This window comes from Dinoponera quadriceps, unplaced genomic scaffold (genome assembly GCF_001313825.1).
Source record: "Dinoponera quadriceps isolate SergipeBrazil2010 unplaced genomic scaffold, ASM131382v1 scaffold1573, whole genome shotgun sequence".
In the NCBI taxonomy this organism is placed as follows: domain Eukaryota; kingdom Metazoa; phylum Arthropoda; class Insecta; order Hymenoptera; family Formicidae; genus Dinoponera; species Dinoponera quadriceps.
Window position 1 is genome coordinate 1,795,256 of NW_014556062.1, and position 21,367 is coordinate 1,816,622.

The 21,367-nt window shown below is 45.8% G+C and overlaps 1 protein-coding gene across 2 annotated transcripts in view; it reads left to right on the forward strand.

The window, feature by feature from the left end:
* LOC106746602 (pikachurin) overlaps window positions 1-11,972 on the forward strand; it is a 112,624-nt gene extending 100,652 nt beyond the window's left edge. For both annotated transcript variants that reach the window (XM_014623359.1, XM_014623358.1), the window contains exons 10-15: window positions 159-382; window positions 4,999-5,248; window positions 6,576-6,865; window positions 8,303-8,548; window positions 9,613-9,716; window positions 11,710-11,972. In XM_014623359.1, coding sequence (XP_014478845.1) covers window positions 159-382; window positions 4,999-5,248; window positions 6,576-6,865; window positions 8,303-8,548; window positions 9,613-9,716; window positions 11,710-11,858 — 1,263 coding nt within the window. In that variant the 3' untranslated portion in view covers window positions 11,859-11,972. The remainder of the gene's footprint in view (window positions 1-158; window positions 383-4,998; window positions 5,249-6,575; window positions 6,866-8,302; window positions 8,549-9,612; window positions 9,717-11,709) is intronic.
* The last annotated feature ends 9,395 nt before the right edge of the window (window positions 11,973-21,367 follow it).

Here is a 21,367-nt window from a genome sequence, read left to right on the forward strand (position 1 = left end):
GGGGGGGGGGGAGGGGGGTTGAGAGGCCGATTAGGGCGGACGCAGGCGTCCAGGTGGACGGGCCGCTGACAAAAACGGGGATGCATTTGCTCGGTAACGACATTTCCATGCAATCTCAGACCGCACGCGCGCGGACGCGCGTTGTTTTATTCCCGCAGGTTCCATCCTTCAACGGATCTTCTTACCTACGTTATCCGGGATTGGCGGACACGTCGCTGTCGTGGCTGGAATTGTCCGTCACGTTAAAACCGACCGCCCAGGACGGCGTAATACTCTACAACGGCCATCACAGCGACGCCACCGGTGACTTTATTGCGCTCTATCTCTCCTCGGGCCACGTGCAGTTCACCTTCGACCTCGGAACAGGACCTGCCACTTTGAGGTAAGCCGATGGCCCTCGACGAACTTCGCTAGCTGTCTCTCTCTCTCTCTCTCTCTCTCTCTCTATCTATCTATCTATCGCTCTTTCGTTCTCGTCTTCTCTTTCTTTCTCGCTCTCTCCTTGCCTCGCTCTCTCAGTCTTCCTCTTTCTCACCCTCTCCGTCGCGAGCGGAACGCGGTGTGTCTCGAGGTGTGACGCAATCCCACCCTCGGGCTGTTCGTTTCGCGATAGACGGGGTTCCTCGTCGCGATGAGACACGGAACAAAACGGAACGGTGCGCCGGCGAGCGGGCGCTAATTGCATCGTTTGCGTATACACCGTCGAACAATTCGCGTTAATTAAGCGAGCCGGCGCGTCGGTGCCGCGCGGAACGCCCGGTGCTTTTTCGCGTTGACGTGGCGTGACGGTGACGGTGACGTCGCGTCGCGAGGAACGGAAGAGAGTCGACGCGCGGCAAAACGACCGGATTGTCCGGGACGGCTGCTCCGGTTCGCGGATACGATTAATCGACGACGCGGAAAACGATCGTGATCGAGTAAAGATGATCGGTAAATCCGGCCGGATGTAGTCTCGGATGCGCTGCGCGCGTTCCCGGTGGAACGTGATACCGCATAACAGGCGACGCTGATATTTTGCGAAAAACGAGACGTTAATGAGCGCGCTAAAATGCCGGTCCGATTGCACGCTCGAGTCGATGTAATTCTTCTCGCGATAATCAACGACGGTCGAGATGATTACTGTCCCGTAAAATCCATTCCTCTGTCGAGAGAAGTGCTGTAAATACGCAAATGCGGATGATGAGCGCGATGATTACAATCGGGCTCGAATCTTTCGACAATTGTAATTAAGAGCCCGACTGGGAGGGGATTCGTCGATATGCTCTCGGAGTATGTCTTCGTTGGTAGAGAAATTTATCTTTGCAAATACATAGAACAATAAATGTTGGAATCGAGTAAACGTAATTACCTGTTTTACAGCTTCTTAAATCATGTAATATTTTCATCAATTTAAGTATATTCAGTAGCTTGCAGTAGATACTTACACGAGGTACGTGGTAAGACCTTAACTCGCAAGTGGGCGCGTAACTTTTTGAAGGATAAAACAACTGCTATTTATAGCTGAAGTTCTCGAGTGTTATTGTCGCTACCTCGCCGAATCCAAGAGTAAGCGGTAGAAGCAAATTGCTGAAAGCGCCGACGTCGCGTGCAAAAACAAATCGGAGAAGCATTCGTTTGTTCATGCGTCCGCGGGTCAGTTTAACTCCCATACTTTGAAGATGAAAGTCGCAAGAAAATATCGAGAAAAAGAGAATTCCGAACTGCAATGACGTACAACCTTACAATGTATGAATGTCACAATACACTCTATCAATAAATTTCGTCGTCATAGCACCACCTATAGTTAATTAAGCGGAAAACAGCATCATTCTTTCAACCCGGGCGTCCGCTTTGCCCGAGCTTCCCCTACTTACGGTACGCTTTAACGCCGGGTCCCAAGTTGCAGGTAGTCCGTAATCATTTCGCGGTATTAATTAATCGCGCAGCACGCCAGGCGTATGTATTATTTAAATCGAGTTGTGTTCGGGGATTCCTGAAACGTGTTACGACAGCGAAATATTTCGCATTCGCATCCCGACGACTTGAATATCTGACTACTTCGTATTCCGTTGAATAAAATCTGAATATTGGAATGCTCGGCTGCTACTTTACAATCGAATGAAATTTTAAACAAATCGATAATCCGGCGGGAGGGCAAACATCACGTCGATTTCATGGCGGCACGTGTCTTCGCTATTATACAAACAAAATATATCGTGGGTATATTATAGCGCGCATACAAATACGTAATCATATATCATTGTATTACACCAAATATTTCTCTCGCAAATTTCTCTCCTCTTCCTCATTGAATTTCTAACTCGCGTTTGTTTCGACGAATTCGAGCTCGCTTTTTCCTCCTCCGATTTTCGTTCGTATAATCGCGAATTTCCTATTTTCCACGTTAAATATATCGCGTGTGTTAACGTTTAATAGACACAATCCATTATTTTCCCTAGCTTACGTTATATAATTGCGTATTTAATCAATACGCACAAACATATACGCACACACGAGACATTTTTAACGCGGTACATTCACTAGCTTTTCCGACAACTACATCAAGCGATCATTCGCTTAACGACATTCGGGTACCTTTTATAAATTTAGTCTACCAGGCGGTAAATCTCACGTAAGAATACAACACCCGCCGCACCCTTCGCCGCCGAATAAAAAGCGACCGCCACGAAATTCCTCTCCGACGTAAAAACGCGCATTATTACGCGCGCCATTAAACAGGGATATTTAACCCCCGTGTCTAGAGAAAGAGAGAAAGAGCGAGACTCCCTAAAGTGAGAGAGAGAGAGAGAGAGAGAGGAGAGTAAAAAAAAGCAGTTAACAAGCGAGTCTCGAAGTTCCAAGCGCCCCGTATCTTTTATCGTAACAGCGCCAGGCGGAAAGTCCAATATGAAAATTTCCTACCATCTCTCTCCTTTATTAATTAGCAATTTTCTTCCCGCCTGCAATTCCACTGGTTCCTCTTCATTTCCCCCCGCTATCTAGCTACCTGCCTGCCTGCTCGCCTGCCCGTTCTTTTCTCTCCATTCGACATTAATTATGCGAGAATTTCTTCTGTTGAATCGAGGAAGAGAAGGAGTGTGTGTGTTAGTCGCGGTGTGGCGGCCGCGAGAGCGAATCCATTGTCTACCGAAACCGTTGGCGCGCGGACTTTCCTCGCGAAATTCAAATTGAATGATCCGAGTCTGCGGGAGCGCGTGTAAAGTTTCCCCGCCGCGGTACGTGCGCGAATTTTCATTTCCCGGTCCGAGAGATCGGAGGAAAATTCGGAGAGTTGGCTCGTTCGCTGGCTGGCCGACGGACGGACGGACTGGCGCGGCCTCCCGGGCGTCATTGACGAAATCAAATCGATGGAGCGTCCGTCGATATCGAGTTAACGTCGATTATAATTGTAGACGCGACGAGTGGCGGCCGCGTTAATTGCTTCGCGCGCGCGACGCGAAAGGTGCCGGCGTCGTTTCAATTATCCAAAAGCGCGCTCGCGGGTCTCGACCGGCTTTTTCGGCCCGACGACGTCGACACGCTCGTCGGCCCGTTTGCCTCATTTCGACGCGGAGACACAATCGCCCCGGGACGTGAAAGATTTTCAGACCTTGCTGCGCGCGAGATTCAGCGCGGATTAGGGGCGGCGGGAGAGAAGGGAGGGAGAGAGGTTTCCGTGTAAAAACACATGTGGGGGATACGCGCGTGGAGTATATACCGCAGAATTGAAATACAATCGCGCGAGCGACGACGAGGTGATTGTTCATGAAAAAAAATCAGCGGGAAATACGAGATAAATTTGTTCTCGCGCGAGACTTCATTTCCCGGAAAATTGGATTTTAGAAATTCAGAGAGTTAGCACAAAACAGAGAGAGAGAGAGAGAGAGAGTGCGGTCCTCTCCCGCCGCCTTTCGCAATTTCGGACGCTCCTCGGCGCGCGCGCCTGATCTTACGTCGCACTTCGTTGGCGCGAAAGAAAGAGGTCTCTAATAACAGTCTTTTCCGCAAAACTTCAATTTCTTATTCGGAATCCTCGCGACGAAGATAAGGGAGGATTAAGGATGAAGTACAGGCCGCTCCGGAAGTGGCGAGACCGGCGCGCGGCGGAAGCGAATGGCGATTTCCCTGAGAGGACAAGAGTCGAAAATTTGCGCGAAATTCGCCTGATTCGCGGGAAAATTCGTGCCGGGAATCGGAAAATCTCGCTCGGCGGGGAAGAAGCGCACTGAAACCGATACACGATTCTGTTTGTGGACTCTAAAGCCCTATAATCCGAGGAGATGTATAATTCAGACTTTTCTCGCGTGGTCTCTTTCAGTGGCGGAGAATAAAAATTGGCACAGGATTCAAAGTGTTTTAAAAAGTTCAAAACTCACACACTGTAAAACATTATTGTTCAATAAATTACTTGTCGCTGATTTGTTAGTTTAATTTTCACAAGAAAAAGACGACCGAAACTTCAGCGCAACGAACAGTCAAACGATGTTAATAACACAACTGAATGCGCCAGCAAACAGAAATTGCCACTTTAGCTTCAACCACTGTGCACTGTGTAAACGAAATTCATATTCTGCTCGACAGAGGGTTCAGTAGTTTACAGCCGAGAAACATAGGTATGTCGGTTTACCGATGTCAGTTTTGATGTTTTCCCTCTATCTTCACGCTTTTTTCAAGTCCCGGGCAACTCTCGACCGTCGCCGAAAAACGTTGTTAAACTCATTTCGAGTGTGGTTATCGAGATTCGAATAAAAAAAAGATATAAGAAGTCACGATCGGAGAAGGGAAGGCAGGAGAAAGAAGAGTCAATTAGAGCCAATCTAAAAACCGATCTCCCCGTGGAAGAGCTCTTTGTTCTCTCTGTTCGCTACTACTTCGGGGCTCGCTGTCGCATCCGTATCTACCAATTGGTGAACTTCGCCGTGGAAATTTTCGCGGGATGCCGGGAAATGGCCGGCGGGTCTTTCGGAGATCGACAATTGTTGCATTCCTGAGTGTTTGCTATTTGCATTATCGTTTCAGAAGCGAGAATCCGGTTCGTCTCGGCGAATGGGTCGAAGTTCGGGTCTCTAGGACAGGTCGTTTGGCGTCTCTGGAAGTCGAGGACGGCCCTGCCCAGGAAATCTTGGCGCCCGGAGCGTTCACGCAATTATCCTTACCGCTGAACCTCTATCTGGGCGGCGCGCCTTCGTCCGACATGTACTCGCCGAAGATGAAAACTACGGCCAGCTTCGTCGGCTGCATTCAGACGATCGTGCTGAATAATCGCGAGGTAAGAACACCCCAGGATTATACAGCCTGTGCTCCGAAGTTACGCAGTAGATAATGCAACTGTCGGGATGCCTCTGCCGAGTTTGAGCCTCTCGCTGGCCTGGTAGATAAGACGTTGAATTCCCACTCGGATTACCCGGATTTAAATTCCTATATCTATCACTGCGGGAATTTTATAAACGCGAAATAGAGATAAGAGGCGCGGACGAAGTGAACGTTTATGTAAGAACGTAGCGTGTATACATCGCTAAATGTATACAGCTGAAAAATACACTGAAAAATTGATCTTCGACAGATTGAGATATCGTTTCTAACATTTCACGTCAGAATCTGCAAACACGGGAGATTCTCATAATTCAATGCTCGTTGCTCGGTCTCTTTCTCTCCGTCCTCTCGTTGCTGCAATTTATCGTCGCTATCTCATTCCCGCACTCTCTCTCTCTCTCTCTCTCTCTCTCTCTTTGAAAGATTCATCATTTCAATTTTGGAAATTTCTCGTAATTTATAGGTCGAGAGTGACCTGAATAAAGGTCGCAACTGTATTTGCGGAAACGAAGCTTTGATTTCGCATCTTCTACCTCACATTACCACTCGCCTCGTAGTTCCATCTCGCGTGCGCTTTTGATGCTTTTCTTTTTCGATTCTTACGTTGTTCCGCGGTCGATTCTTCCACCTTAACGAAATATTTCCATCAGAACAAGAATTTATTTTCCTATCGTGCTCCCAACCAAATTTCCCTCGTTCGTTGCTATTCCAATTATTTCAATTTCGTATTATCATCATCATCATCATCATTATTATTATTATTATTATTATTATATTACCATATTATTATTGTTATTATTGTTCTTTCAATTTCTCGAAATAAAATCTCACCGAAAACGAACGAGAATTCCGTCGAAGCGACCATGAAAATATCATCGCTCTGAATCACACAAAAGAGATTGCGTGAGAGAGAGAGGGAGAGAGAGAGAGAGAGAGAGAGAGAGAGAGAGAGAGAGAGAGAGTTTAACTCCCCGTCCTCAAAGTGGGTTCTTAATTCGTACGAGTGAACGTTTCACTCGATTAGAGCGAATTTGTTCCAATTCGAGCATGGAGTACATTAGATTCGCTCTCGAATTCCGTGCGCGAAAATATTCACGGCTCGCGGTAGAATTCAGAGCGTAGAAATTCACTCTGCCTGAATGAAAAGTCACTCGGCCACGAGTGACTCGGCGGCGGTTCCGTCGGCTTTTCGTGTGGAATTTCACTTCGGAGGGGGGGAGGGGGAATTCCATCGGAGTGTGATCGACGATGATCACGCGCGCTTTTTTCGCCGGGCTGCGTAGGTGGGCATCCTGGCCGAGGCATTGGGCGGAGTGAACGTGGGGAACTGCGGGCACGCATGCGAGGCGAGACCCTGCGGCGACGCGGAGTGTCGGCCTCTCCGAGAGCGCTTCACCTGCCGATGCCGTCCGGGCGTACCGCACCCTTGTCCCGCGCCAGATGACTACACGCCTCTGGTCCCGCCGCCGGCCAAGACCAGTGCCCTGACATCCGTGAGATACGAGAGGGCCGTGCCGAGCTTCACCGGCAGCGAGAGCTACCTGCACTACAACGACGCCGACACGATGAAGAGGTGAGCGATAACGACGGACGTCGTAATAGACTCGCGGGAGACCCATATAAATGTACGGTCAGTCACAAAAAGGTCACAACACGTTTTCCCGACGAATTTTGCAACGCATCTCGTATCCAATAGGAAAATGTATCTCCTGAGAATTACTAAAAATAAATTCTTCCATTGGACACGGAAAACGTTCCAAATATATAGAATTTTACCAGCGAGCCGGGACGGGTCGATGAATAACTTTTAAGTTAACGTTTTTTAAAGTAAATTTTTTCACTTTTTTCCGATACAAGTTTAATCGCCGATTGGTTGGTCCAACCTGGGACCGAAATGTATGACGTTAATTTATGTTTGTTCCACATACGCATATAACGTTATAAAAACCAGCGATTGACCTTTATTCGCCTGTCTTGTTGCCCTCAATTATTTTGAAAATAAAACATTTTTCATACGCTACTACAGAAATAATCGTGACACCGAATTTTTCCGTATTTTTTTCTCGTATTTTTCATGTTTTCACGTGCTGATTATAGATTTTTGAGATTATTTGACAATTCTATCTTTAAAGAAGTGTCTAACCGCATCATATTTCGATATGCTGGCAAAATCTGAGAAAATTCGTAAGAAAATTAATTAATTGACGGGCCAACTTTAACTGCTTTAATATTGAATACCGAAATATTGAAAATATTTCCAGCTTCTCTTTTTCAAGACGGCATTAAAATGAAATCCGTGGAATTAAAAGTTTCAGGGAGAAGTTAACAGCTGCACCCTCGTCAAAGTAGATGTTTACTAGACTATAGGTGACCTAAGTAGGCTCACCTACCCTTCGGAGCGTCAAAGTAGCGTTAAAATTTCAACTTCGAGTCGCTCGCGTTTGTCTCTCTATCTCGTCTTATGGGGGACTTTCGCGTGTCTGGAAATTAGACACCGAAGACGGAGGATCACGTCACACGTGATCTCATCGAGATATCTTTCCGAGAACGAATTCATCTTGCGAGTAAATCGGCTCGGAGCGTTGCGTGTTTGAGAATACTCTCATTCTTTCGCGTGTAAGACCGACACGCGGCGTTCTCTCAAAATACGTGCGTGCGTGCACCGATGACCCATTTTCGCGACGTTAACAAAAAAACACCTCCGTCTCCATCGGGCATCCTATTAATACGCGCGCGAAATAATCGGCGGCGCACGTAAAAGTTGGGTAAATGTCAAAGCGGCACGTGCTCAGCCGTGCCGTTTCAAAAGCTCTGAACAACAGCACGTTGCACGCTGCGTTACACAATCGCTCCTTGACCCGCTTTAATCGCGCGTCGAGCTAGTTTATCGAGCGTCGTCGCCGGTCGGTCGGTCGGTCGTCCGGTCGGTCGGTCGGTCGGTCGTTCGTTCGTTCGGTCCCTCTTCGCTCAACGCTCACTCGCCATTAAACGCACTCGTCGGCGCTTGCAGGATAATCAGCTACAGGGTAGACATCAACATGAGATTCCGCGCCAGTAGCAGCAGCGGCCTGCTGCTCTGGAGCGGCCGGCAGTCGGATCCTCAGGAACAAAGGGACGAGAACGATGACTTCCTCGCCCTCGGCCTGGATCACGGCTACCTTACCCTCGCGTACAATTTAGGCTCCGGGGAAGCCGTGCTGCGATACAATATCACACGACTCGACGACGATCTGTGGCATCGTATCAGGGCGGTTAGGTGAGACTCGATTTATTGGAACACACACACACACACACATTCGCACACACGAAAGGAGGTTTATTGACCCTCCCAGGACGGGCTACTTCTCTATTTAATTAACCCTCCCAAGTTGGCTTCTCTCTTATTCGGAAGTGATATCAACGTTTGAGATGAGATTCTTTTATTGTAACAAAGATAAACAAATTGCATCGGAAGATTTTTTATACATATGTCTGGTACAATTACATTAAAAGTTACATTTTCATTATAAATTGGTCTTGTATGTTCCGTCGGAAGAAGAGACACCAATGTGGACGGAGGAAAAAGATTGGATGAATTAATAAATCGGCAATAAACAAGCCAAACGCGTTTTGATTGAAAGAGAAAACAGATTTTCTAATTCTTATGAGCCAGATTTAGTTGCAAGAACCAAAAGTTCTGTTTCTTTCAAACAAAATACGTTTGGTTAATTCATTGTCACGTTAATTCGATCAATCTTTCTTCTCTGTGTGGAACATACGAAAAGTTAAGTGATTTTTTAAATTAAAATAGAAAAATAAGTAAAAACCACAAACATGCAAACAACGGGCAATAAAAAGTCAGAGTTCTTGGGAGGATGTTGGCTCTTATTGTCTGTTTTTTTATATATCTTCTCTATTTAACCTCTTCAGGGATGAATTTAAAATTTTTGATTTATGATCTGCTCTAATGGAATGCATAAAAAACAAAGATACCTTATTTGCGAACCGATTTTGACATGTAGCCATCATGGCCTACTTTGGTAACGTTTAATTTTTAAATAAAACTAAACGTACACACATGTGTCAATATCCCTGAAGAGATTAAATTTTATCGGTAAATAAATGTAAAAAAAAAGAGAAGTGTCACGCGGAGATCTTTGACGCCCGAATCATCGCGATATCTCGGAAAAGACAAAGAAAAATAGAAATATATAGTCCCACGATGGAAAAATGGACCGCTCGCCCGAAGGGGTTGAAAAGGGTCGATGGTGGAGGATGTTGGTCGCGTTCTGCGTTGCGAAAACGGATCGTCGCAATGACTGGCAATCGACTGCTTTCCAGAAACGAACAATGGGCGTCTCTGGTGGTAGATAGCGGTACCGGGGTCTCGGCATCCTCTCCGGGACAACTGAGACAGTTGAACACCGATACCGGCCTCTACGTTGGTAAGTATGCGCTTGAGATCGCGTGCCGATTTACAAAGCGAATGACACCTCACCGTAAGCTCGCGAGTCGATCTGTTCGATCATAAAGAGAAGAAATAAGCGGAGAGGGAAACACGTCGACGACGACGATTAGTTTCGCGCGCGCGAAAACTTCGCCGGCGATAGAGGCTACGTTTGTTTTGGATGCTTTCAGTATGAAAGCGTCATTCTATCTTTATTGCTCATTACTGAAAGAAGATAGAACGATGCTTTCAGCGCGAAAGCGTCCAAAACAAACTTAACCGGGATCTTAGGCTGCGTTCTCTTTGAGCGCTCACGCGCTACTGTAAGCGCGTCATTCTAGCTTTATTGTTCATTACATGCCAAAGGAAGATGGAATGATTGTTATAGCGCGTAAGTGCCCAAAGAGAACGCAGCCTTAAGTATAGGTAGAGAAGCAACGTCGAACACAGGATCGGCTTGATCGGCTGCCCGATCATACGAGCGAGGCACCATTTTTTCTTAGCGATTACGTTTAATAGCGTGTAATATGTCGGTAAATTATACTGTCATAATTGTATAATATTGTTATAACTTGTCGCAACTTAACCTTTCTTACCCATTTCTTCTTTCTCTCTCTCTTCCTTACTCGCTTGCCCTAAACATCGACGTATAATGTTAAATATATAAGCTGAACGGAGCATATGTGCGGTAGGATTTCCTTAATATTCGTGTTGACGAGCCTAGGAAGAGGGAAGTAAATGTTTGCACACACATTTGGAATCTCACTTTCTACTATTTTTTTATTGGTTGAATCTTGTTTGACGAGAAGAGGGCGAAATTAAAATTACACACGTAATAAATAATTACTAAATATGGTTTCCACTTTATTTATGCAACGTTTATTATACAATAGAAATATTCCAAATTTTTAAGAGCCTCACGTGGCCCCGGGCTGTATGAGTCGCTACCACCCACATATCTTCTTGTTTTTTTCTATGTCTGTCAACACGACTTCGATTCCATGCTTTGTTCAGCACGCTGAATTCTATACTGAATGGTTGATGCTTTAGGAAAAAACGGGCGAAGTAAGAGCTAAAAAAGAAGATATTATCTATCTATATCTTTTCTAATGTCTAATTATTCCAGTTGGAAATATCCACACATTCGAAGTATCACATTCGTATACTGAAAGAAATTTCCATCGGATAAACCGATTAATTCATGCATTCGATTATTATATTTATTTTCTAATCAAGTGATGGATCTCATTGTCCGATCAAGTATCCGATGCAGTTACCGATGATAGTCGGAAAATTAGTCGCCCTTTGTATGTCTGTTGTAATTTTCATCGGGTAAAGGCACGGCTTAATTTGATGAAATGACGAAATGATCGGCAATTTGACCAGATACATCCGTTTGTTACTTTTTAATTGGATTATCCGATCAGATATGGTCGGGTATTTTTTTCAGCGCAACTTCCGCAATCTCCATAATTGCCTAAAATTATAATATTATTGAAAATGAACAGGATAAACGAAAAAATAGTAAAATGCCATAAAAATGGTAAAAATCATGAACAACTTGGTTCAAACCATCTTTCATAAATAAATTAGTATATTCGAATGCTCGTAGAAAAGATCATGGAAAATCGTCGACCAATCAGAAATCACCGGACAGAGAAGGAAGTAATACTTACGCTATCTATCCTTTATCTCGGCGTACTCCAACTTATTTCTTTCTCAAGATGGTACCTAACATTCTCCAGTATAATATAGAGTTCAAAGGTCCAGTGCTATATGTCGATGGCTCCAAGTGCTACCACAGAAAAAAGATGGCCGACGTTTCGATATATCAAATTAAGCTTTTCCATTTATATCTGGAACTCTAGCCGGCGGTACCGAGCGAAAAGTATTGCGCGCGACACAAGCGTCCAGGAGGAACACATCCGGCGAGACGTCTTTTAAAACGGAAATCCGACCCACTCTTTCTCTTCCTTTTCTCTCTGTCGCAGGCGGCGCGCCGGACATCGTGAGGACAACGGGCGGTAGATACGCCAAGGGCATCGTAGGTTGCATCAGTGACCTCGTGCTGGACTCGGACTTCTCCGTCGCCCTATCGTCGCCCGCCCAAGCAACCAACACGCATTCGTGCATCCCCTGAAAGAGAGATACTCGTGCCGTCCGACGTCAGATGGTGTCGGGCCCTGCCCGAAGCTAGGAATATGAAAATTTAAGGAAATCACACTCGTGAACACACACACACACAAACACACACACATACACACACACAAACAAACAAACAAACAAAACAGACACTCACACGAGAGACGTTACACGTACACAGATATACATAAAAATAAGCAGGAAAGAAAAAAAAAGGAAGAGAAAACGGAACAACAACACACTCACTCCATACACGAGAAGCTGGCGAAGCCGAGCGGCGGCGCCCCCGCGGGAGGGGGAGTGCCGCCCCTTACTACACGAAAGTGCATCTGTCTCTCGCGCATCCGCGCGCGGTTCATCATTTTTGTACAGACTCGTCCTTCCACGGTGGGGACTCTCGGAGCGAAGGGAGATCGAGTAGGTCGGCGACCGACCGACCATCGTCGAGAGCGCGGCCATCGCGAGCGGTGGTAGGCGGCTTTACTCTGTAAATATTAATAGGGCGATCCTCTCCCCCATCCTCTGACCTTCTTCCTCCTCCTCCTCCTCCTCCTCTTCCTCTTCCTCTTCTTCCTCTTCCCGCCGACCCGAGGTACGCGACGATGCAATATCTAGCGCTCGCCTCATCGCGGCATTGATCCTCGGCGCTGCGACTTCCGGTCGATCCTCGCGGGCCGATCCGCCCGGCCGGGAACACGAAGTTCCTCCTCGGTGGCGCCGCGAGAAGTCGTCGTCGCGAGCATGCCTAACTGAGGTCATCGCGCACGAGATCATCGAGCAACGCGATGAAGCCCGAGCAAAATTACGACGCGCTTCTCGCGAGACTCGTTTCTTCGCGAGCGAGCGAGCACCGCCGCGTCCGTTCCCTTCCGGGAAAGAAGAATCGGTGAGTTCCGATTCGCCGGTAGTTTCCGACTTATCCTCCACCGATCGGACCACCCCGGTCATGTCGGAAGCGTCGTTAGACGGTCCACGAGACGAGCGTGGAGCGTGTGAAGAAATATACGCTGAGAGGAATTATTTTTCCGGCCTCAACTATACCCTTTTTATGCGCAGGAAGGGAAGTTAAGTTCAAGTAAATTACTTCAATACTCTCCGGCGAATTTCACTTGGATCAAGTAAATATATATATATTCGATTCAAGTAAAATCTGCACTCTAGCACTTTTTTTCCGTGTGGTTTCAACACGTGCGAAAATATTAGTAGCAACGTGCATTGCGAGTTTATTATCACAGGCACTATGGTAACACTCACTGAGAAAAAATGGGTTCTCCCGAACCTATCATTCTTTCACCACCATGATTATAGTTGGAGATATCAAATATTCTCACGGGGGTGTGGAGGTTCGTTCGTCCACCAAGGAAAATATTAAAAAATTCATTCACGGTGTCATACGGTTTATTACACACATACACACGGAAATAAATTTTATTTCTGCGAAAAAACAAACCTTATTGTATCCCCCGGAAATGAATTTTTCAGTTCTTTTTTCTTCGGTGCTCGATCGAATTCGCCGATCCGGAATGAAAGATTAGCGCGACTAACGCGGCGCGCGCGATGCCCGCGAAAATTGCGCGGACGACGGTGAAATCAGCAGCACGGCGCGCGCGCGTTAGTTCCGGCTCCGTGCGGCGGACTCGAGACTGATCGGGCGAGAATGAAGATTCGTCGCGGCCGGGTGAAGTAATGGCTGGTCGCGTTAAATTGCGATCCTTCGCCCTGCTGCTTTTTCGCCCGAGTTGCCGCGGCAGTTCGGGCGCTCCTCGGATGAAAATCACCGGCGATTATTGCGCTCTCGGAAGTCGGGAAAAGTGTGTGCCTGGGACGTGTCGTATCAAGTTCGGAACTTTGTAACGTCCATAATCAAAACCACCGCCGTACCATTACAAATTTCAACTTTGCCCATATCCGGATATTAATAGTCGCCCCCTCCCACCCCGCGGAAACAGCGGCGTAATGAAATTCGCAGGAACTAGATTATTGTTCGTAACGAAATTCATCGTAATAACAACGTCGTTTATTTTGCAACGACGACGACGACGACGATGGCGGGGCGGCGAAGCCAATAACGCGCGGCTGTGAATGGGTAAAGGGCAGTGCGTGAGTCGGTTTAACGCGCCGTCGCGTCTAGAATTCCGCTAAAAACTGAGTAAACAACGCTTCAATTACGCTAAATAATAATGAGAAAGAGAGGGAGAGGAAACAAACGGACGGCTCCCACCATGAGTGTGCGATTCGCGAAATAACGGAAGTCGTTGCACCAGGATACAATGCCCGGCCGGATATAAAATTTGACGGAGCGCGTCTCGAAGACGGCTTTCGGCCTAATAAGATAAAAGTATGTAGAAATGAGAGAGAGAGAGAGAGAAAGCGAACGAAAGAGAGAGAGAGAGAGAGTTAGAGAAAAAAAGAGCAACCCCTCCGCGTCAATTTTGATTATTCCCTCCGACCGGATGTTACCTTCGACACGGGGTGTCGTTATCTTCGATCCTTGCGAGTTCAAAGCCTTCGAGATTATCGAAAAAAATTCGGAGCGCGTCTGGATCGGCGCTGGATGAAGTCTCATTTAGTAGGAAAACGGGTAACTGCCGGGAGAGGTGTGTGTGTGCGTGTGTGTATTCGTGTGTGTCTCTGCTGTTCGTGTACATGTGTGTGTAGATGTGTACGTGCGTGTGCGCCGCGCGCGCGCGAAAGGGAGAGAAAGAGAGGGAGGGGGAGAGAGAGAGAGAGAGAAATGAAAGTTTCTTCTCTCGGAAAACCGATATTTTACATTACGTAGAATTAGTTAGTTAGATCAGTAACGACGAACCGTTTCACTCGTTATTCGTTAGCTCTCATGATTGAATCGAGTAACATTCGTACGCGCGCGCGTGTGCTGCTTTTGCATTCTTCGCGCAGATGGTCTGCGTTAAACTCCTCTTTTTGTGTCATTTTAATAAATTGTCGGTCGTTTTCTTTTTATCTTTCCCTTCTCTCTCTCTCTCTCTCTCTCTCTCTCTCTCTCTCTCTCTCTCTCTTTCTTTCTTTCTTTTTCTTCCGTTTTCTCCTCTTCGATTATCGGCGGTGTTTTCAGCGGACTCCGCTCTATGGAGCGCGCGTCGATTCCACGAGCTTGCTTGCTTGCTTTCGTCGACGCGCGCGCGACGCCGAGAAGAGACGAGGAAGGAGGGAGAGAGAGAGAGAGAGAGAGAGAGAGAAAAAGAGAGAGAAAATCGCCCCTTCGTCATATCCAGCACCGGTTCGGATAGCGTGCTCGCTGCTATCTATAACCACGAGTATCACTGCGTGCCAGCAACTTTTCTAACGAATTTTAGGACTCGTCACCGATCCCTTTCTAGCAGCTAAGCCACAGCAGCAGCCACGAGCACGAGTTTTCAGTTCCACGACGGTATCGAGGTTAATATTGTGATCGATACGAGTAACTACTTAAATAAAAGAATAGAAGAGAGAGAGAGAGAGAGAGAGGGAGTGAGAGAGAGAAAAAGAGAGAATTATACCATGGACCAAACACCAAACACCTTCCGTCACGTCTCTGTCCCGACGACGAGGGTGTACCAAGGCGCGCGCGCGCGCGAGACATGCGGCCGCGCGCGCCCTCAAAGTGCATATCCCGTTTCGAGCGAGGTGGACTCGTCGCGTCCTTCGCGAACGATATCTCGCCGCGGCGTGCATATCGGGCGGACCTTTGTAAATAATTTGCGCGTTCTCTTGGCTGCGTTTCGTTCGCCTGCAGAAACACGTCATATCTCGCGATACGGATACTCGCTGACGCTCACGAGCGCAGCAATAATAAGAGTGTCTCTCTTCGTCATCGTGCGTCCTACGTTTCGCGGTGACGGAACGATTTTTCACGATTATTAGTGGTTATACACGAAGGAACGAAAAAGGACGAGGTTGAGCTCTACGTTAACTCGCACTTGTTAGCTTACGGTCGCTTATTTAACCCGAGTCGCTCGATTGAGATCACGATTCGCGTTATAAGTTCGTCAGGGTGCAAATCTGAGTTGTTCTTTCGAACCGGGATTCGTTATTCCGCGTCAGTAATCGGTTGGTTCGGCGCGACACACTTCTCAGTCAACGAAGGAATGCGAGGTAAAAGGAGGGCACTTTACACATACGTATAAAAAAAAAGGAAGGAGAGAGAGAGAGAGAGAGAGAGAGAGAGAGAAAATTATATCTTTATTATGCAGATGCTCGTCGCATATTTTTTTATCGTCATAGAGCGTTTCACTCAATCCTGTGAACACACAATTTAGCACTACCGGTCGGAAAATCCCAGGTCAATATATATATACACATTCTATCTTTATGAGACGAGAGAAAAAGATTGCGCGAAAGAGAGAGAGAGAGAGAGAGAGAGAGTGTAAGACAGCGAGAGAGTGAAGGGAGAACAGGCGAAAACAGTGAGATAGGATAAAGTAAGGTATAGATTGTAATCGATGAACACTTTACTTTTGTCGTCGCACGGAAATGATTTCGAAATGACCTACTCGAACACACACACACGCACACGCGCGCGCGCACACGCACACACACACACAAACACACACCACACGCACGCACACGTACGCACACACACACACATCATAAAAGCAATCGGCTATAGTCAATTTTGTACGGATGTTATTTTCGGGAAACTATATAATAATATATCAAAGGTGAGTGGTTAGTCGCGTAGAAAATGTAATAATATACAATTTAAATAATTGTATGCGTCACACAGGATTAGTGGGCGGGTAACTCTCGTCCTGATTAATCCTCCCATGCCGCAACCTTTCCTTCCGCGAGGAGGAAAAGCAAAGAGAGGGCAACGAAATGAAAGCGCGAAGAGCCCGTGTTTTCGCGATCACGGCCAGCTTTGTAATTTTTATTATTACCTCGCGCAAATGATGTAAAATTCATAATAATGTTGTTGTACAATTTTATCTCGTATATATACCGATTCTTCAGAAATGATTCGGATCCCTTTATCGTCGCGCGATCAAATTCTAACCACAATTTGAATTAAACGGCTGGATTTCCTTTTGCTTGAAACACTTCGGCGATGTGTTTGGAAGTCCAAGCGCGTCACGCGTGGGAGGATTAACGACGCCTTTTCTAGTAATTCGATGTACAATATTTCGCGTGAGTGTGCATTGTGTGATTCGAGAGAGAGAGAGAGAGAAAGAGAGAGGCTTCTGTGCTCGTACGTTAAATCGTTTTGTATAGCACACGACTCCGTTCCTTCACACCGGCAAGTAACACGAAGGAATTCACGACGATGGGGGCCGCGTATGCTCTTGCTTGTTTTGTAATTTGCCGCGCATCCAACTCGGAAACACATGGTTCCTGGACGCATTCCACCCAACGCCGTCGGAAGCAGTGTGTGCGACGTATTCGAATATTCGATCGTCATATCCCAGCTGGTAATTTAGTAGTCCCGTAAAACGAGCTTCCTCCGTGTGCCCGGAAATCGCGGGACATTTATATCAGTCGATCGATCCGACAACGAAAATTCTCCCCGCTGCCGAAGACCACCTCCTCGCGCGAGAAGGTGGCTCTCACAAAATGCGCGACTGTAAATTGACAAAGTTCAGTGACGCGTGTCGAATATGTTCGCGAGCTTACCGTTCCCGCTTTAGTCCGGCCGACGCGCCTCGCGAAATCGAATTTTTTGGAGAAAAAGAGAGAGAGAGAGAGAGAGAGAGAGAGAGAGAGAGAGAGAGAGAGAGAGAGAGAGATCCCAGGTGAGAGAGAAAATCACGATGAACATCGAGATGACACCAAAACGACGAGAAAATAGTTGAATTATGATACGAAAATGATTTATGGATCATTTTCTCATTATTCGGGCGGCATCGTGATTAGTTCTACTACGGTGAAAATATTGTAGTAAAAATTAATAGTAAATTTTGTTGTAATGCCAGACCATACCGGAATTGTGACTGAAAGTATGACGCGTGTTGTAATCTTTAATGATATGTCATCCCCGGGGAAAGAAAATATTTATATACAATCATATAAAATTATATATGATTATATATAATTTTATATACATGTGATTTATACATGCATTTGTCTCTATATTTCCACATATATATAATTATATATAGCCCGCACGAAATAAAAATATTGTTGAATGAAAAAATAATTTGATTCAATTAAGTGTTTACATCCATAAACATAAATATTTTCATCAATTATAATATCATTTTTTAGACGTGCGACATATATAATTAGATATGATTACACACGGATATATAGAGACAAAATTCATACATAAAATTCAATGATTTTTCCTCGGGATGCTTCACTAAAGATTACAATGTGATAATTTTGATAATAATTCCGATATAATCCAGCATTACAAATTTTTATAATAAGTTATAGCTTTTTCGCTACAATATTTTTTCCGTGATATACCTGGGCCCGCTCTCCGCAGGACAATCAAACGAATATACGCGGAAATTACCTCAGCTGTATAAAGCGATTTGCCGCCGATCGTATCGCCGAGCACAACCGTGTTCGAGTTTTAACGAAGTAACGGCCGCTTTTTTCTCGAGTATTCGAGTACCGAGTCACTCGGGGAGGGGAACAACGCACACATATTACATACACGACGGCAATTCCGATTCTAACACCAAACGTACGATAGTAGGCCGAAGCTTTAATCATTAATTAGCGATCACCTTCGCGCTTGTTGTCCAGTGTCGTCTCCACGACATCCATCGTGCGTTTTCTATTCGAGGAAGATCAAAAAAGGAATCAGGAGGAAGTTTCATATCCCTTGTACGTAATATGTAAGAGAAGTACGAGAACCGATCAGCTCGAGAGCGGCATATATCGAGCGACTATCTCGGTCCTAGCAAAATTCGTAACACAGCGTAAAATGTCAAAGGGACATTTCCGAGAAAGCCTGAAGGATATTCTACTTTATTTGTCAGACCTTTTCGGAATGTCTCTGAGACGTGTCTCAGACATTTGCGCTGGCTGGGAAATGACTTCGCAACGCAAGACCGGCACTCCTCTCTCCGTTTCGATATATGTGTGTGTGTGTGTGTGTGTGTGTGTGTGTGTGTCGTGTGTTTACCTGTGTGTGTTGTGTGCGCTTTAAACGCGTTATGTCAAACTAAAAGCCAGCGCAACTACTTTCGAGCTGCGACAATTTTATTTGCTAATCGGTGGTAACTTCCACGGAGGCGAGATTGATCGGCGAACGAAGATTGGTCGCGTTAATTTGCACAGTAAAAAGAGCATTTTGTACTCGTGCTAAATTCCTTGTTAGAATTTTTCTGTTAAATTCTTATCATATCCGTGTGTTAATTTAACATATCGTGTTTATGTTATCTCAACATTTTGTGTCATGTAAATCTTCAACATGTCTAAGTGTTAAAATAACACATTTTATACTTTAGTGTCGATTAACGTATTAATGTTGTGTTAATTTTTGACACAATATTTGTATTACTTTTCAACATATTCACCTTGAGTTAAACTAATACAAAAATTCGAGCGGAGCTGTTCGGGACATGTGAAATGTGTTTAACACAAATTTAACACAAAATCTTTCACTGTGTGACAACGGACGAAACAAACGCTCGAAGGAAACAGAATTTCTGATTTTTACAACCACGAATTTGATTTACAAGAATCAGAAAATCGGTTTCTCCCAACGATAACGAAAATGTGTTCGGTTCGTTTGTCGCCACGTTGATCCAACCACTCTTCTTTCTCCGTGCAGTAAACGTCAGTTCGCATCAACGACGTCAAATGACGTATCGATGACGCATTATTATTGTCAGAGATGTCACTAATACGGCGTCAATGCATCATTAATACGTCATTTAACGTCGTCATATGTCATCACGCTCGCCGGGATGCAATCGCTGTTCCGCCCCCGCGGAAATTCGATCCGAATTCTCTTCTCTCACGAAACGCGTGAAACGAATTAAGTTCCGCAAGAAGTAATTCGTCCACGAGCGATACGTACGATTTCCCGCCTGGCGAATTTACAGCCGCGAATTTGCAGCGCTCGTAAGCAGCCGACACTCATTGTCCGGCGATAATGCGTGCCAACTGCTTGTGTGTGGACTGTTATTACTTGCGAGTGCGATAATTATTATTTATTTATCTGAGACGAAGCGCTTGTGTGTGATGTGTGCGCGCAACTGGTGTCCGGGTGCGATTGTTGTTCAAGAAAGACGAACGCGATCGAACGCGCGCACTTTGGTTTCACAAGCGCGTCCTCCTACAAGAACTCTCACAACATCGAATGATTATTTCTTGTTACTTTGGATATACAGGGTGGGATGTTTAAACGAGAACGTCGCCGCGAGACGCGATGGGAAATCGAGTTTCGTCGATGACAAGAAGAGAGAGAGAGAGATGGAGAAAAAAGGACAGAGATTCGCGAGACGCGTCCGAGAGAGATCGATGACGATCGGGACGATCGAGTGCTCCGCGTTCTCGTGGAAATAACTTGCCCTGCGTGCCTCGGTGTGGCGATCCTGCGCGAGAATAGTTTGGTAATTCGCGAAACTCCCACGACTTTCAACCCTTTCGCCGCTCTTACGCTTATGATCGGACGAGCGAGGGTTCTCGCTCGAAGAGCGGGACTCTTCGGTCGCGTTTACTTCGCGTCACTCACGGGTTCGCCTCCCGCTCCTGGGAGGATGTCGAAATCAAATCTGCCATTGGATCGTTGTGGACCTTTTAGAATTCAGCCTCGAGTCGACTTTCAGCCTCGGGGATTCGTTCGATCGATCGATCGTTCGCGTTTCCCGGCGATCAGTTTTCGCGCCGCAGAACTTCGTGTCTCGTTACAGGGAATATCCAGCCTTCCGGCTGGAAAACACGAGGCAATGGGAACGAGGAAACGCGCACGTGTACTCGGATGACATTCAAGCGAAAGGGTTGAGGCGCGATCGTGAAACGTCAAAGGCCGAGGATCCTTCGGCGACTCGGAATGATATTCGACGATTTGGGAGAGGGGGGAGCATGCACTGCGTAATAAGGCTGACGCGTATGTACTTTGCATCATATCCACACTTAAATCTTAAAGCAAATCGCTGGATATCACACCTCAAGACAAAAAGAGAGAGAGAGAGAGAGAGAGAGAGAGAAGGAGATAGGGAGAGAAAGAGACGAAGAGAAAATGAAAAGATAAAAAATGCGGGAAGAAGCACTATATATTGAGAAAAAAAATGGAGAAAAATATCAATACATATTAATATATATATATATAAATATATATATATATATAAATATATATATAATAGATATTATATTATTACTGAATATTATATTAATATATGATGCTATATATATATTAACTATTTCTATTATGTCCGTCTGCAAAGTCTATTAGAAGAGTCTATCCTGTCGACCTATTCTTACGACCCATGTGGATCTTCTCGGATACACTGTATGTACATATAAATATGTGCGTGCGCGCGTGTATCGACGAGTGTGTGCGATTGGTAATAGAGGCGATGGAGGAGGAGGGAGAAGACGAAGAGGAGGAGGAAG